The following is a 17,870-nucleotide window of genomic DNA, read 5'->3' as shown; positions in this document are numbered from 1 at the left end:
TATTCGTACTGACCGGCAGGTACTGGGTTCCGCTGCGCGTTGGTTTATGGTAAATGTGTGATGTATGGGTTGTAGGTGTGAGGGAAAACGACTTTGATTGTCTTCATTGTGTTGATTTGTAAAACTGTACTTACGTTCAGCGGCTGTTCGCGTGGCAGAGTCCCTTGCCAGGTGAACGAACCGTTACTCTAAAAATGTCTTAAGCATCCCAATATTCAGACTTGCAATGTTTGGAGAAAAATATGTTAACAACTCTATTTTTATACATCTCTAAGTATTTTTACAATTCGGCATTTCGAAAAACACACCTTGTATAACTAGCTGATACGGACTAAGGAAGTGCATGGCCAGCATTGCATGTGGCCAATCTTTTTGGCTGCCATCCAGGCTGTCTGTTGCTCATTCTTGGCTATTGGCTATTCATGCTGATCCAGCAGGTGCAGGTAGATCTGATCCTGCCCCAAATTAGGTAGCCAACTTCTTGGCTTTGGGCAGAGGGATTACTTGATGGCCAGGTGTGTTTCCAAGGCTTCCCTGACCATCTTATTTGTGCTTACTGAGTGCTTATTACCTTGGCTGATATGCTACCAAAGGAGCAAAATCACACTAACTTTTATTTCAAGTTTTATTTTACCATCCAATGTTCATATGATTGGCAAATAAGCAGCATTTCAAGATGCATCAAACATTTTGTAATGTGAACAATATAAGATGGCAATTTGGGAGTTGGCACTATGCCATTGTGCCATTTGGGAGATTTGACCCATTTGGGCAATGCAACCAGTTGGGAGACATCTAACCTGTCTGGCATGGAACTGTTTGTGGTTGGTTTGCCTGTGGAGCATAAGGAACAGAAATAGGTGTGAGCAAAAACTATGTGCCTATATAATATGTATGTTCATGGGCTTTAATTTTACTAGTGAATCTATGCCTGCAGTGGTGGAATGAGCAGCCACATATAGGACCAGAAAGGATGGTGTGGTGGCAATCAAAACACTATGATGCAGTTGAGACAAATATGGTGCATTTGGGCTGCTCTTGGTATTTGAATTATCATTCATTTGTCTTTTCACACTTATGTGTGTTTTCCAGTTTTACCAGGTATTTGCCTCAGTTTGACACCTGCCCTAAGGGACCTCTAGCTGCCCCAAAGTGGCTTACCTTCCTTGATGGGGAATTCCTGCCATCAAACTTCCAAAGCCTGACTCAAGGAGTAATTCTTACCCAATGTGCACATCTGGTCAGGCCATTGATTGTACCAAACATATAAAAAACCTTGGGTGTGGTATTGGTCATGACATAATGCAAGCAGTATCCAGCTTGGCAGTTCTAACTTGTTTTTAGACACTAAGTGCTGATGTGCAGCCACATCTGAGGGTAATATTACACTGTCCAAAACTTCCCATCCATCCCTTGTTGTTAAAAGTACCAAGAGTTTCTCAAGATTTTTCAAGGTTTCACCTAAGCATCCAATTTTTGTGTGTTTCACTCAAGCACCCAAGTGTTGTGAATCAAAACCCAAACATTACCTGACAAAATTGAGGTGCTTGGGCTTTCTACAAGAAAGTAACTCAAAGCTAACAGAACAATTGCTATCTGGAATCAGTCATACAGAATACAACACTGAAGCTCACAGTGAATAGCCATAATGATAACAAATGGGACTTTACATCTCACTGACCGTCAGGGCCATTTTGGGACCCCAACACCATGTATAAGGCTGTCATGTGGGATGCGGTGGTGGCGTGATGGCTGAGTCCAAAACCAACAGGTTCAGAGCTGAACATCCTAAGTGTTATATCACCACCACCCCACCATAAACAGCTGATGATGTGTCATTGTGGTCACTGGGTCTTCATGATGTACTGAGCTGCTGAGGCTTGCGTGGCATCTCCTACCTCTCATCCTGGCAGGAAGAGCAGGCGCCGCGAGGAATGGAACCCCGTGCCGCTGGTTTCGTGCAGCAGTTAACACAGATGCGTTAATGGCGCAGTGGTTAACGCAGACGCGTTAATGGCGCGGTGGTTAACGCAGACGCGTTAATGGTGCAGTGGTTAACGCAGACGCGTTAACCACTGCGCCATCAGCACCCACCCCAACAGTGACGTGTGAACGTGCATGGCATGACATGTCCTACACATTCACTCATCACCATCACCCTGTTACTTTCTGATGCGGTCTTTATGATATTTCTTCCCAAACTGTATTTGTCAGGGAACAGTTCATGACGATACGGAAGGTCGAAGCCAAGATACGTGATATTTTTGGTGGACCCAATGCCTTGAAATCCCTCTATATTTAGTGTATATGTGAACCCATGGTCTCTTAACAATGATTCAGGATCGTTTCCCTTCCCAGGGATTGCCATGAAAGACAGCAGAAAGCTTAGGTTTGGACCGGTGCGTTACAGTTTTATATGCTAATGCTTTTGCAATGATGGATAGGGCCCAATCCAAAATTTGTGTCTAAAACTTATTTTAGCTTGCTGCAGGTGCGCACAATTTCTTGCCTGACATGTGGCAGCATTACTTGAAATCCACGTCTTTTTACATGTCTTCCACGTTTTTTCATTGCCCACGATTATTTGCGTGCATTTTTATACTGATATAGATGCAAATAGACCACGGGGGGGGGGGGTCCTTTGTCTTCCCCTTGAACACGCTACCGTTTCTAGCATCCCCAGAATGCTTCTTATATTATTGTCTGGGTCTGATGGTGCATCACAATGCATGAAAAAAGCTGACAACCGATGGCATGACCTTTTTCAAAAAAATGAGTGAAAATGCATGTGTTTGACTTCATCCAATGACGCAGGTGCACGCGATTAAAATGCGTCTTCCCGCCGCATGAATGCACAAGAGAATGGATAATTTCAGCAGTCGCCTAGACTCGACGCCATCACCTCGTGGTCGGTGCCTTGGCTGGGTCGTCCGCCGGTATTGACGCGGCGCCATGTGTGTTTTTATGTGCTCAGCAGCGCCGCGGCCGGCCCGAGCATGAGATCGCTGCCCGAGAACCAGTCCTCGCCGCCGAACAAGAGGCGCCGGCTGGTTTCGCCCGCTGCCCCTGAGGTCAGAGGCGCGCCGGCGGCGTGCGCGTGGCGCAGCGCCGGCTCGGCCGCGCTGCTAGGAGGACAATGCCACGCCGCTCTCGCTTGGCTTTGCGCCGACTTAGGCTTCGGGTGTCGGGACGCGGGTTGAGGTGGTGGCCCCGAAAGACAGCCCGCAGGCTTGATGTGGAGGTTGGGTTTGAGGCTTGTAGTTCAACAAACGTAGAGAATGTCCAATCGTCCACTTTTTATCGACGTTACTGAAACGTGCTAATCAGAAGCTGGTGTGAATCAGACCGACGACCATATTCGAGGCTTGCAGGATAATACGGCATATTACCATTCCACGACGAGAAAAAAATTGTACAAAACAGTCAGTTGATTCAGGGTGTTTTGCGTGGTGTCCGCCCTTTCCGCAATACGCTGGCGGTGAAAATCCGAACACCCTCTAAGACGCGCATTGTTGACCGAGACAGTGGTCTGACCAGTGTGATTGGGGGGACACTGTTGCCCTGCTCGTCGCCTTTGGCTTTCTGTTAACCCTGGGTCAACCGTAGCTCGCCAGTCTTTTGAGAACGCATCTGGTGTAGATATTGAAATCTACTCGCGGCAGCTTTTCGCTTGCATGCTGAATTGCTCGCTGTCCCCTAACAATGGTGCTGAATGCTGAATGCCGTCCCTAACAATGCTGACCGAATCAGCAGTCATCAGCAGTCATCATCTTACCGAATCGACAGCCATTGCCTGACCGAATCAGCTGTAAGGGTCCGTGCCGTTCGCGGCCGACGCTCCTGGGCGAGTCCGGACCGGGCCGGACCGGACCGATCCTGGACCTTTGGTCCCGGCCCCGCAGCCGCTGTCGATCGATCTCTGGGCCGACCTGCGGTGTCCCGTTTTCTGGGAACGTCCGACGCCGCTTCTCTCAACTTGAGTAAATAATGATGAATTTAGTTTCTGTGTTGCCATTCAGTGTTCAGCCCAGTTTGAATTTCATTCACATGGATTAGCATTGCATTAACATCAACATTTCAACATCAACCACGTCTATGCAACTGAAATTAAGTTTGTTGTGTGAAACGATACCCTTTATAGAGATTCCTTCAGCCCATAGCTTTAGTTGGCCCAAATTCTAGGAAAATACTGGGCCTGCAATCAGCAATGTGCATCGGTCGGAGGCGTTGGATGTCGGCTGTCCCATTATTGCTTACGTCGGTGCTGTGTATGGCAAGGCTGGGCTTTGGTGATCATTTCAAGGATCATTCATATTGGATCATGCAAGATATCCAAGCCCTGTAAGCTCTGTAGTACTGTAAGCAAGCTCTGTAAGTACGGCAAGTAAGCTCTGTAAGTACGACACACCCAAGAACAGAAATGCTACAAGGATATAGGAGTTCGTTTTGTCGTGTCTGCGCTAAATACCACCGAATATTTTAACTAAGCTTTGCAAAGCCACGGTATGAAGACATCTGACGTGATACCTATCCCTAACAGCATGGTCGTGTTTATAGCCAGCTAACCGCAATTTTGTTAAAGTTGTCTGTAAGCATGCTTTTTGAAGGCTCGACGAACTATTTTTCGTCGAAAATCGCTGTGTGATGAAAGATGATGAAATGATGATGATGATGTGATGAAAAGTTGCGTGATGAGTAAATGAACGCCGAAAAGTTTTCAAAAGTTTACAAAAGTTTTCCACGTAGCCCTAAGTGAAAACGGCTTTTCTCACTTTCGTAACATCGCATGTCAGTGTAGCTTCGGGTAATTTAACACCCGCTGGGGCGGGGAGTTGAATTTACCTCCCCCGAAGGTTTTTCCCGAATTGTTTCCGAACGGCGCGGCGAAGTCGCTCCAAAATGTTCAATTGCTGCAGGCAATTGAATAACGGATCGTCGGACATCAAAAATTCAGATGTTTGTAAGGCCGCTGATCTATGGCAGGACAGTCAGACCATTTTTTAGCGAAGGCATTTTCTAGGGAATAGTTCGATCTGATCCAACAACGGGGTGTAAGACAAAGCCATACATCTCTGAGACACTTTCTGAGGCAACACAACAGTTGCATTAACAAAATGCATTGAACTAAGGCCAGGTATGAAGGTCAAACCAGGGTCAAAATAAACCTGTTGTATTACTCTAGGGGCTACTGTTTAGCGTAGTTTCTTGTGCTTATTTCGAATTTATTGATATCAGGAATCGCATTATACATCTCCCATCGACTTCTTTAAGTTCAGAATAATCCACTGACCTAGAATGACTGGTCAACGTTTTGTCTTTAGGAACATACCGCCTAGCGTAATCCTCGTCGCTTATTCGACTGCAAAACTCAAAGCAGCCTCGTATGATTTTGGTCATCATGACCTCCAAAAGGTCACTAACCTTAAATGAGCATATAACATTTTGTTCAGAACAGGCATCTAGGTTCTGGGGATACTTTGAAGACCAACCTGGAGTTGAACCTTGTTTGGCTTTATTTAACCTAAAGGTCATGACCCAGGGATCTCAAAATCTGACCTAGGTCAGTTCACGTACAGGCCAGCACATCCCGTGAATTTGGTGTCTCTGGGTGTCTTAGTTCCTGAGATCTTAGGGAGTCAAATTAACCCCCCCCCCCCCCCCTATCCAAGCGAAGGGTATCAAACCGGCCACCCGAGCGCGTCCTAACACCTGAGTTAGTAAACACCTGTCCGAAACATTTGTACCTGCATTGCTAACACACAAGATGAGGACGATAATCCGACAATTTTCCATCCGTAGTGCTTACTTGTGATTCCATACAGTTTCCAAACGGTCACCCGGGTGCGTGTTAAGAAGTGGGCGAATATGGAAGTAGAGTACAAATTATGAACACTGACTGTCAGCGCAAAACTGGCTTTGAGACAACCTACTGGAGAATAGTTTGTGGTCGGTTACATGCCTAGCATTGACGAAAATCCTGCTCATCGCACTCCCACTGCTTCCAGTCATTGTTATATGCTTGGCTCTCAAAATGCCAAAATCGTGAAAAACATAGAAATAGACACCCGTCGTCATAATTTAACATGTGTATTAGGTGGAAAGTGGGGGACCTTTCCCGGGGGACCCTCACTAACTCCACGCGCACCCTGCCCTTTCAGCCTACGGGTCCGGGCGACACAACAAGTGTGTTTGGGGTCAAAGGACAAATTTTGGCGACGTTTCGCAGGCGGCGCCGATAGTTACCAGACTGCTGTTCGAACAGGCTGTGTATAGATGCCATTCTGGTACCGTGTCTCCATTTAGACAACGCTGGTTTTGTATACGTCTCCACGCAGTCTCCGACCACATCCGGTCCGTTTTACGAGCGGTTTCACGCGTACATACTATTGAGGCTCGTTTTTTTAGCACTTACGGGTATGATTTATGTTCATTGTGCAACAGTTTGTTTGTAAGATTCGAATTCTAGGCCACATTTGTGAACGTTGCGCGATGAGCCGGTAAAGTGGCTATGCTAAAACAGCTAGATGCCAAAACAGCTGGCTTTAAATCGTTGGCCACCCGTTTTCTGGAATTCTTCAAAAGTGCATTACGCGTGACCGGAAGTCAGTATCCTGGATTGTAGGTATGCGTACAGAGTGCACAGCTTTTTTGGTACCTCGTTAGAGCGTCACATGACCAGGGCAGACGGCGCGCCCTTGAGCCCAAATCATCATCATCATGGGTGCCTCGTGGGCGCCATGTGACCCACGGCAGACGGCAACCCCTTAGACCCAAATCATCATCATCATTTACGGATGCCTCGTTATGGTAGGTCCACTAGCTAGTTTATTCTTTTGGAGTTGTATGAACTGAATGTGACCCGAGCTCCAATTTCAAACCTGCATGACCAAGCACACGCCCTCGGAGACAACAGCAGGACGCTTTGTCGTATGTTTTCATACAAAACGAACTTCCTGTTTCTGCGGTTTTAAGATGGTCAGAGCACGGGAAAATAATGTGCTCGTCAGCTGGGCGAAACATGCATGCTCTTTGTAGCCCATCATGCTGTGTTTACCCTCACAGTATTTTAATGCACATCATTGTATGGTTTCTGGTCAGCGCTTGGTTACCACAGGGGACAATCGTTTACGTAGACTTCGGTTTAGCGTTATCTGACGGTTTGACCGTCATAAGGTTTGGTGGTGTAAACGCTGGCGCAGCCAGAGTTGCGGGCTGAATGCCTTTCCTCCCCCCCCCCCCCCCCCCCCCGCTCTTTTCATATTTACAATCGATGGCTCCTGCCAGGAATTCAAAATCCACATGATACGTTCAAACTGAACTCTGACCCCTCCCCCTCCCCCTAAGAAAATGGTGGCCACGACCCGAAGCATAGATGGTGGCATCACTAAGCTGCTTTCACCTCCTAGCGCGGTTGTAAGCCAGGCTCAAGTCCGTCACTTATTGTTTTGTCACCGTTTTGTGTTGCAACTGGTAGCAAACTTAGAACACCTGTTTCATCCCAGAACTCGTCCAGGTTGCCAAAGGCCACGAACACATTCATCAACTCATATTGCTGGCGCGCTGTTCCATCGCCGAGTAGGAACATGCTCTGTTCAGCCTGGGTGCGGGTCTGATACTGTTGGTTAGATATTTGGGCTAATTAAATATGTGGAAACTAAACAACCAACATAAGGAGCAGACAAGCTGGTTCTCCGAAACGGCTCGTCCGATCAGTTGAAACCTGCACCAATCGATTCAGTGTATTGAGGTGAGTAATGGGGTAGCAGTATCGGGACCTGGCTTGGGGTTGAAAACGGTAAGGGAAAATTTCGCGTGTAAAACCAGACAACTCAGGTCTCAGAACCTACGTCACTGAGCGCTGTGAAACTTGTATCATTGGATGCGCCATACCTGATTCCCTTTTGGACGTTAAAATTTGGGGACCCGAGGTATGGTCAAAAGTCATCAAATGTCACAACTTACAAATTCTTGCATGCACTAGGCTCAGTTTGCGCAATCTGCCGAACCGATCGCTGCGAAACCTTCACCATTGGGTGCGCTATACCTGATCCCCGTTGGCAGCGGAAAATTGCTAACGGATCTCACGAATTCCCGAATTCCTGCCACAAGCCATGTTCAGACTTATTGCTCTGATCGTCGTCAAGCCTATACCATTCCATGGGACATACCCTGCAGTTGCCATGTATGGCACAAAGCCATACGCTACTGTTTTTTGCGGTGTCCAAGCGGGCGGCTATTTTTTAAGATAATTTTTGTGGTCGTGCGCATTACAGCAAGCACATTTGTACACATGTGCGCAAATGCAAGGGCATCGTCTTCTTTTTTGTGACCAAAGACATAACAGCGCAATGTGCAGAACGTAGTCGATTATCGATGCAATTGGGACAGTCGTAGTCGTAATCACGCATGGACACGGCTGCGCGCAACACGCGCAGTGAAGCTTAAGTTCCCGTCGACCAAAGCAGTGACGGTTTTTTTCCTTCATCATTCATTACATCGTTCCGTTTTCCGTCACGTCGTCGAGTGCAGAAAGCAAGTCCCCAAGAAGCATTCTGAGGCCATGAAGCTCCCAGTAGGACACCCAACAAACCGGTCCGTTTCGGTCAGGCCCATCCAGCCTGCTCACGCAGCCGTGCACGTCAAATGGGCGGCATCCGACCCAGCCACGGCCCAGGCGCAGTCCGATTTGGCGGACTTTTGAACAACTTGGAGCCGGCGACTAACAAAAGGCTGCTGAGGAGGCATGTACATAATCACGACAGAACCGTATTCGCGCACCACACACATCGACCAGCTGCACACCGCAACGACTACGGCTCCGTTCAAGAGAGTATGCCTCCACCTTTTGAATAGCTCAGAATTGCTGTTTAATTTCGCCGACGCTGCGGGAGAAATCTCATTTCACTCCCTGCTCACACCTGTGAACGTAATGCCTTTCATTCGTCTTCCTTTTTCCAACATGTGTGTTCTGCAATGTTTGCAAGACATCAAGGTGTCGAAATGTTTGTGGAAGAAGCGCCAAGACAGTTTAGACACTTTGTGTTAACAAATATATTTGCGAACATGAAGCTTTTACACCGCGCATTCAACAAAACGTCATACTAGAGCTTTGATTTTTCCCCTATGGCGTTAACCACAGTCGCGCTTTCCGATGCGCACTATGACTGGGAGTGGGAGCATCACGTGATTCACGTGGCGCACTGGTTCAAACTTTAGCCAGCCGCCTTCTCAGTAAAAAGTCACACTTTCCTAGGCGCACTATGACGGAGAGTGGGAGCATCACATGAACCACGTGGCGCACTGGTTCAAACTTTAGCCAGCCACCCTCTCAGTAAAAAGTCGCACTTTCCTAGGCGCACTATGACGGGGAGTGGGAGCATCACGTGAACCACGTGGCGCACTGGTTCAAACTTGAGCCGGCCAACTTCTCGGCAACAGGCCCTTGACCGCTGGGCCTATCACAAACGTTATATTCGCTGGAATAGGATAGAGCATCGCATTGCACCGCATTGCAGTAGAGTGCGAACGTTTGTTGTGACGACGGTGGTTGCGACTGCATGGGAGAAGCGCAGTGCTCTTTCGGAGCGTTGACGGCGTAATGTGGACTCGAAAGTCATGAAATCCTTATTCCTTATCTTAGTGGCGTTTTGACGATGCTTCAGTGCCACTTCATGTTATTTTATTGGGCTCATTTTACTTTGATATTTGGTTAGACCTATTATGCCCAAAGATGGGACGTTCCCTCGAAAGGGAGTAGTTTTGTGTTGGGGTTTGAATTGAAATAACCATCTTGAAGGTCATTCGGTGCAATGTACAGCCCTGCCCTTGTTAACGCCTGAACCCCGCCAGTTTCTGAGCGGCGCGGCCGTGAAGATGTGCAGACTTTTTCGGGTAGGCTGTGACATTGTCACCCAGGCATCCATGGCGCCTAATCCTGCCAATCAACTAACCATGCGATGATGGAGGCCAAGAAAAGTATAATTGTCAAGTCGTTCATATCTGTGGTTTGTGAAAACGTGATCCAGATGTAACGGCTATCAATTGCCTATTAAATCAATTTTGTGCGAGGTACAATGACGTAATTAAACGACGTAATGAGTGGCGTATCTATTAAACAGAGAAGTTATGCCGTCCAGGGCAGTTTTTCCACTTTAAAATATACTGACAGTTATAAGTGAGGTTATTCCACCGGAGCTGGTGCTTGCTTCAGTACCTTCAAGTGTGGAACATTCGTCTTAGAAGGAATGAATGTTCCACCACCGACACCATGCCCAACGCAGCGGATGATTTTCAGCAGAACACATCCGTTAAGGAGAAATTTAAATAACAAATGGCATGAATAGTTCTTATAAGATCAGCCGAACCAAGTTGCCTATTTTCGTGAAATTAAACACAAAAGGAGAAGTAATAGTGACTGGCACCATATATGCAGCTTCGTCCGGAGATCCGCTATCGCGCGTCCAGTGATGAAGGTTTGGCAGCGATCAGCTCGGCAGGCTCTGGGAACTAAGATGTCTACGAACAAGAATTTTGGAACTTGTGAAATATGATGACTGCCTGAGCTAGGGTCACCAAATTTTCAACTACTGGCTGGAATCAGGTATGGCACATCCAATGGTGAAAGCTTCATTGCGATCGGTGCTCTACGTTCTGAAATCGAAGTTTTCTGTTTTTGCATATCAAATTTTCCTTCCGCGATTTTGATCTGTTTGACCCCAGGCCAGGTCTCGATATTGCCGCCCCATTACTCACCTCATTGCACAGGGTCGATTGATGGAGGTTTCAAGGTGATCAGAAAAGCCGTTTCGGAGGAGGGGCGTGGTGGTTTCGAATGCCGTTTTTTTGTGTCAATTAAACATGAAATGAAGAGGTCATCCAGGATATAGAGCAGCGGCAGCCTTATCAGTACTCACATTCGATTCCTGTGCGGCTGCGTAGAGTCTGTGCTCGTGCAGGTTCTTTCAGTGCTCCCCGCGCTTGCCGTGAAATGTCAGATTTAGATGGACGGATCGTCTCGTAGTGTATCAGTTATCAATTATTGCGTTTACTTTGCGATGTCGTCTGTTCTGAGCTCAAACAAAACGTAGGCTGGCTGGTGCCTTGCTGGGAGACGATGCGTTGAATGCGTGTCATCTACGCCAAAATCAGGCACGAGTGTGTAATGGGTATCAGCTAAAGCAGGGTGATGCGCTGCCTTTTTTATTAATATATAATTCCTTCAACATGGCTGAAAGCCCAAGGCAAGGCCAAGACTTAACTGATATATAATTACTTCAACTCCAATATGGCATGGTGGGACTGACACATTTTGTGTTGTCATTTTGTCATTACCCGCATTGTGAGGCGAACTCAGCCGGCAGAATCTAGAAAAAGAAACACCTCGGAAGGGCGACGTCAACGTACGGAACACTGTACGTTTCCGTTTCTACTATAATGGCGTTCCATGAAGACTGCAAATCCCCAATCGTGTAGTGAAGGGAGAGTGCAGACTATTACATTGAAAGACTCAAGATTATAGGCACAGAAAGAAAAAAACCGATTCGGACTCTCGTCACGACATTTCAGCATACACGTTGAACGAAGCATTCAAGTGTGGTGCTTGTATTATTAAAATGGTATCGTGTCATAAGATTTTAAGGGTTCCGTACATGTAACAGACTGGCTGCAAAAAAAGAACAGTGATGGTGCCTTTTTATCCTGGATCTGATCCTGTCGCCCTGAGATTATTCATACATGCCAACATACATCACTGATAAACATGACTTTAAAAAATCAGACAATGCTACATTCACTGCCAGATTACAAGAAATGTGCGCAGACTTATTTCAGGGGTCGCGCCTATCGTGAGTAAGCGATTGACCATCAGGGTTTTGAAATTTCGACGGTGTGTTAAGAGGATTTTTTAGATTGGCGCGATGTTTTTATAGGATGGTTTTCTGGAATCAGAGCCGGAGCCCAGCTTAGCTGTTCGGCGAGCCGGCAATACTTTGCAGCGAGAGGTTAGCGTTCCGCAATACTTGGCACGGTCCGTCGTGCCCTCTGACGTCACCTGACCTATAGCACCGCCGCTGCTACCAGTCGCAGGCCATCCCTGTCCGCAGCGAATGGCGGGGGCCTAGAGCGTCTTGCCGGACGACTAGCCGGGAATGAAGTCGGCTTCAGCTTCAGGGTCGGCTTTCAATTCTGGTTGGTTCGGCTTTCAAAGCCGCGGTTTTTCTCCAGTGGCTTCAGGCTTGCCTCGGGCTTTGAGCTATGGCTCATGGCTGCTTCGGCTTTGGCTTTGTGCCATTTGAAAGGGTTGGCCCTGGCTTTGACTGTCTGATATTTTTTCAAGGGAGTGTTCCACATTTGTATGGAGTTTTGAGTTGAAATGGCGGTCGTGACGACCTTCTGTTTCTAAGTTTTAGTTTCTAAGCTACACGCCTGCGAAAATGGGGAGAGTATTTCGTGGGAAGTATTTCCGGGTCACCTTAGCATTCACGACGTCAAAGTAACGGCATTCAAATCCTGTTCTTCCATAAGCCACGCGGTGATCAAGGCCAAGAAAAATAACATGATCAGGTCGTTCAGATCCTTCGTTAGTATGTCTTCGAGATACGACGGCCGTCAATTGTCTCTCAATGTTGTGCAGGATGCGATGAGGTAATCCAGCAATGGCGTATCGAGGAGGATATTTTGTCAACAGGGGAACTGTGATCTTTGAAACAATCTTTTCTGCTTAAAACTACATCAGTAGTTATCAGAGAGCTTGTTTCATCATAATTCATGCTTGCTTCAGTATCTTCAATTTTGAAACATTTCCGTTGAGCTGCTTTCGACTTCGACTTGGCGTCAAATATGATTTTTGGATTATGACTCCGATCGGTAGCTCATGTCATCCTGAACCGCTGGCTACGGCTCCTTCGTGGTGATTGTTTCCCCGTAGATGGAACTTTGCTTTACAAAAACAGTCTTGCCGGTCCTTTCACCCCAATATACCACGGAAATCCCCGGCATTGCAACGTACATATGGCTTAAAGGCAAGTGATGCACTCTCCAAATCACTTAACACGCTCTCGGGCAGGGTCAAATTGACCCCCTCCCGAAGTTTTTTTGGGGGAATGGTTTCCGAACGGCGTGGCGTAGCCACGCATAGCTGTAGGCAAGTGATTTATAAATCGTTTGGTATAAAAAATGTAGATGTACCTTGCCCGGTCGCTGACCAGGTCAAAGTCAGGCCATGGATTCGGCGAAGTAAATTTCTAGGGAATCGTTCAATGTGATGCAACAGTGAAATGTTAGACTAATAGACTAATCCATACATCTCTGAAATACTTTCTTAGGCAACAGAGCAATTTAACGAACAAATTACACTGACCTGTGGTCAGGTATGAAGGTCAGACCAGGGTCAAAACCAACCTGTTTTATTACTCTAGAGCTTGCTGTGTTGAGTAGTTTCTGACGCTCATTTCGAATTGATTGATGACAGGGACGGCATCATACATCCTCCATGGACTTCTCAAATATCGGAATAGGTCACGAACCTAAAATGGCCCTGGTCAGGTTTTTAGGAACATGTTACATAATGTAATTCTTGTCGCTTATTCACATGCAAAACTCAAAGCAGCTTCGTAGAATCTGAGTCACCATGACCTTCAAAAGAGCAAAAAGGTCACTGACCTTAAATGAGCATGTGGCCGTTTGTTTAGAACAATTATCTCGGTTCTGGGGCACTCTGAAGAACAACCTGGAGTTTAACCTTGTTTGACCTTGTTTGGTTTGAGGGTCATGACCTAGCAGTCTCAAAAGTTGAGCTAAGTCAGTTCACGGACAGGCCAGTACACCCCGTGAATTTGGTGTTTCTGTGTGTCTTAGTTCCTGAGATCTTATCGTCAAATTGCCCCCCCCCCCCCCTTCCAAGCGAAGGGTATCAAACCAGCCACCCGAGCGCGTCCTAACACCTGAGTTAGTGAACACCTGTCCGAAACATGTGTACCTGCATTGCTAACACACAAGATGACGATATTCTGACAATTTTCCATCCGTAGTGCTTACACTCCGTTTCAGTTACTGCGCAGAATCCTGATGATATTTTGAGTTTCCATGTTTTGTTTTTTTGCAGACGGTGAATGTTGTGTTTGGCTACCAAAACAACGTGGTACGCGAAATTCTGCTACCACTTGGATTCGTGGTTTTTAAATTATAGATTTGGCTTTGGCTTCACGTCTCCGAAATGGAAAGTCGGTGCCTTCGGCTTTGCGTGGAAAAAGCTCGGTGCCAATTGCTTTAAATTCGATTTTATGTTTTTTCATGATGAGGGGTCACTGGCATTGGCTTCAGCTTCGCATATATAAACTTGAAGGGAGGGTTCCACATACGAAGATTTTGAGACAAGCACCAGATAATCAATATTGGAAAAAGCTCACACGTAACATCTGGCATGTTGAAAGAGCCAACGACTTCTGTAGGTCCCGAAAGTGCCTAATTTAGTATATTTACTCCTCAACGCATCGTCGTTTGATGTTATCGGATACGTCAATCCCATAATGCGTCATCGTATGATACCGTCATAGAACATTTTTATGACGTTAGGGTCGCTGTCAGGTTGTCAATTTCAGAATTGCCCTCTCTAAGAATTGATTACTCAATTGTGTTTCGACTCGCCGCATGGTGCCTCGTTAATTTAGGCGCTTGAGATAAACCGACGATCGTTATGTGCGAGTGTTCTGGTCCATTTTGTGGTGTTCTTGTTTTGTTTTTTTTGGTGATGGTATGGGTTTTATTTGCATTTGCGTTATCGATTACTGCGTTATTCTTAAGTCATTTTTTCCCAGCGTTCTGTCCAACGTAACTACTAGAACTGCCCAAATGCCAGTGTGATGTTTTACAAAACACGGTTCGCGATTATGTCTTACATGTAGCGCGTCAAGTGTCTGATAGCCAACTGCTGGCTGCTGATGCGACAAGTCGTGCCCACGTACCTCAGACACGAATACATCAGTTGTCATAGTTTTCTGGACCTTGACACAATGTGGCCGTTGTGAAGGCAGAATTCGTGTGACGTCTTTTTGGTGTCATACATCTGTGGGTGACTTCCCATTGGAGTGCGCGAAATAGTGTGCTCAAATTTGCTTGCGCCTGGTGAGAAACTAGCGGATTTGAAGCACAAAAAGGTGAGATACTTGACATGTGACTATGAAAAGTAGGATTTATCTTGAAAATATCAATCTTAGTCCAAAACCCTTTACGAATGTTGAGCAGTCCCGTTAAGAGTCATCGGTCACGACCTCAATTTCGTTTTTTTTTTTTACTGTTTCGGCTCGACATTCGTCTCCAGAAATGTCGAATAGATGCTGCTAACATAGCAAACGCGTCCCCGAAGTAAAAGGTTATGGCTTTAGTGAAAGCTGGGACCACAAACCATGGATTTCGCTCCTGATTATTCCATGTTTTCTTAATGCGTTTCAGATTTGGTACCAAATTAGATCCTTGACTAGCAGTGTTGGCGTGAAAATGGCCACTATGGATACACTTGGCAAGGCTGTCTTCAGGGCGTTGGACCATTATGTAACGTGCCATGTGTTCCAATGGTTATTTTGAACAGGATATCTTACGTGGGTATTTCGCTCATGTTTAGTTGACTTCATTGGCCCACACGGCATACTAACAGAAATTAAACACAAACGGTACACCCAAATTGTCCTCAGCCTGGCTGTGAGGTATGTTAAGTTCATGGCCATGCATGCCCAATAAGAATATTGTTCTCGCTTCATCGACAAACCGTAACCGAACAAATGTTCTTAAATTACGAAATTTGCCCGATAATGGGTTAGCCGGGCTCGTTATCCGTAGCATGTCTGTTTTATTACAGCACGCAACGGTATGCAGTGAACCATCAAAAAATATTGTGTGAGGGATACAAAGGCCCGGTGGTGAATCCAAGTTCCCCCCCCCCCCCTCTCCCCTATGCCCTCTTTTCGGATAAAGGGCGAGCAAGAAAATTGGTTGTCCTCTTTATTGTTCGGTTTTCAGTAAATGGCATGGTACCATGGACTTAACCTTCCTCCGGAATTTGGTGTGGAACATGCAAAAGCCACATGAGAGTCGACGAGCGGAACAAGTCGAACAGGTTTGTTATTTGATTCGATCACGGAACGACGCACATCTGGCGGCAGTGAGTGACTATAACCATCCTTGGCAAGTGACTCCCGTGTACCCTAACGTACGGCAAGCCTCCTTCGAATGAGCACGGCGTCCAGTATGGTTATCCCGCGATGTGGACATCGTGGATCCGCGCTATTTTTAAAGGGAGGGTGTTTCCAACAAGGGTGACGGCTTCGTCACCTGTGGCCAACCCCGCAGGGGGCACCGGCTTCGGTCGGTGTAGTGGAATAGGCCACCTCGGGTCCGAGCTCCGGCAGCGGGGAGGGGGGGGGGGACAGTGCAAGCTGTTCATTTCCGGGCCTAGCGACCCTGCCGTTACGTGAGCTCCTTCTCCCTTCTTCCGCCCGCTCCCTCCCCACCACCTGCATTCCCGCATTCGGCCGTTTCTCACCATTTCTCATCCTCGTTTTGTCGGGATCGCCGTGCCCCCTCGCCCGCGTCCCCGGATTGATCGGATCCTGGTGGCTGAGGGGCGCGTCGTATGGGTCATGCGCAGCGCGCTTCAACAATCGACGTTGGCCAGGATATCCGGGGGCGCGGGGGGCCCGTAGGGCTCCATACGAGTCTACCGTCGTGTTGCTTGCGCTGCAGGTGGGTGCTCCTTATGGGCCTCTGCTTTGGGCGCCTGACCGTGCGCAGCGGCTTAAGAGGTCAAGGGGCGACGGCGCTGAGCCATGGTCAGGACGGGGAAGGGTCTCCCCGGTTATACCTGGCCGTGTGGGCGGTATCGTTCGCCCCACATAGCACCGGGGTAACCCTGGTGGCGACCACCTCCCGGGGCAGTGTTGGACCATCCCCCAGATGGACTCTGTGGTGGGTGGGGAGCCCCGGCGCCGAAACTTGACTGAAACTTGCATGACATCTTATAACCAAGAAACCATCCGACCCCTGAAAGGGGGAAGGACCACGTTGATGATAGAAAGCATCGGAGAATATTCACCACCTCCCCGCATTTTGGTCTTCCAAGGTGATGAGACGAGTCTCTCGTCTCTCGCCGTTTCAGCGAAAGAACGAGTGTGATTGACTTGGAAATGTCGTTCAGTGCGACAGATTGTGCGATGGAGGGTTAGAGGCAGAGTTCGTCAACAGGACTGAGGCTGATCATGCGGTGACTGCAGCCGAATTCACGCACAAGGATGGATGGATGCACGGGACAAGGACGATAAACGAGACGTTTCTGTGCCTATCCGAGTAACACCACACCTGACGAAAAATGCATCCAGCGGAATAATCAACTGCTTCGACGTTAGCGAAGACAGCGAAGAAGAGATATCTGACGAGTTGTCAGTGTTCGGCGTGATTGCAGCACGTACGATCTCCATCAAGAAAGGAAGTGAACAGCTGCCGACAAATAACACCATCTTGACTTTCAATCACCCGGATCTGCCTTTTGAAATACGCGTTGAATGCGCTCGTGTCAAGACGCACTTCTCCATCCCGAACCCCATGTGATGCTTTTACTGACATTTTTTGACGATTTGGCCATACTAAACGGTGCTGCCGCAACAAGTCTGCCTGTGGGAAATACGCTGCTTCCGAGCACACAACGGAATTTGCGATTCAGATAGAGCGTGTTGTGTGAACTGTAACAAAGACCAGACTCCGCACACGACTTTCGACCGCACGTGCCCAGCATACGTGAAAGAAAAATATTTATCTCGATTAAGACCTCTGACATCTCTTTTCGCGATGCCAGAACACTGTACGACGAGAGCTACCCTCGAACA

At 47.4% G+C, this 17,870-nt stretch overlaps 1 protein-coding gene across 2 annotated transcripts in view; it reads left to right on the top strand.

Moving 5' to 3' along the window:
• Prx2 (Peroxiredoxin 2) overlaps positions 1-17,870 on the top strand; it is a 45,327-nt gene continuing 27,457 nt past the window's right edge. The window contains exons 1-2 of one of the 2 annotated variants that reach the window (XM_037230511.1): positions 1-19; positions 2,978-3,071. In XM_037230511.1, coding sequence (XP_037086406.1) covers positions 2,997-3,071 — 75 coding nt within the window. In that variant the 5' untranslated portion in view covers positions 1-19; positions 2,978-2,996. The remainder of the gene's footprint in view (positions 20-2,977; positions 3,072-17,870) is intronic. The other variant, XM_037230513.1, reaches the window with a different exon arrangement.

This window comes from Pollicipes pollicipes, unplaced genomic scaffold, assembly GCF_011947565.3.
Source record: "Pollicipes pollicipes isolate AB1234 unplaced genomic scaffold, Ppol_2.1 Scaffold_6686;HRSCAF=7923_pilon_pilon_pilon, whole genome shotgun sequence".
In the NCBI taxonomy this organism is placed as follows: Eukaryota; Metazoa; Arthropoda; class Thecostraca; order Pollicipedomorpha; family Pollicipedidae; genus Pollicipes; species Pollicipes pollicipes.
Note: the sequence above shows the minus strand (reverse complement) of the source record. Positions and strands in the feature narration are given on the sequence as shown.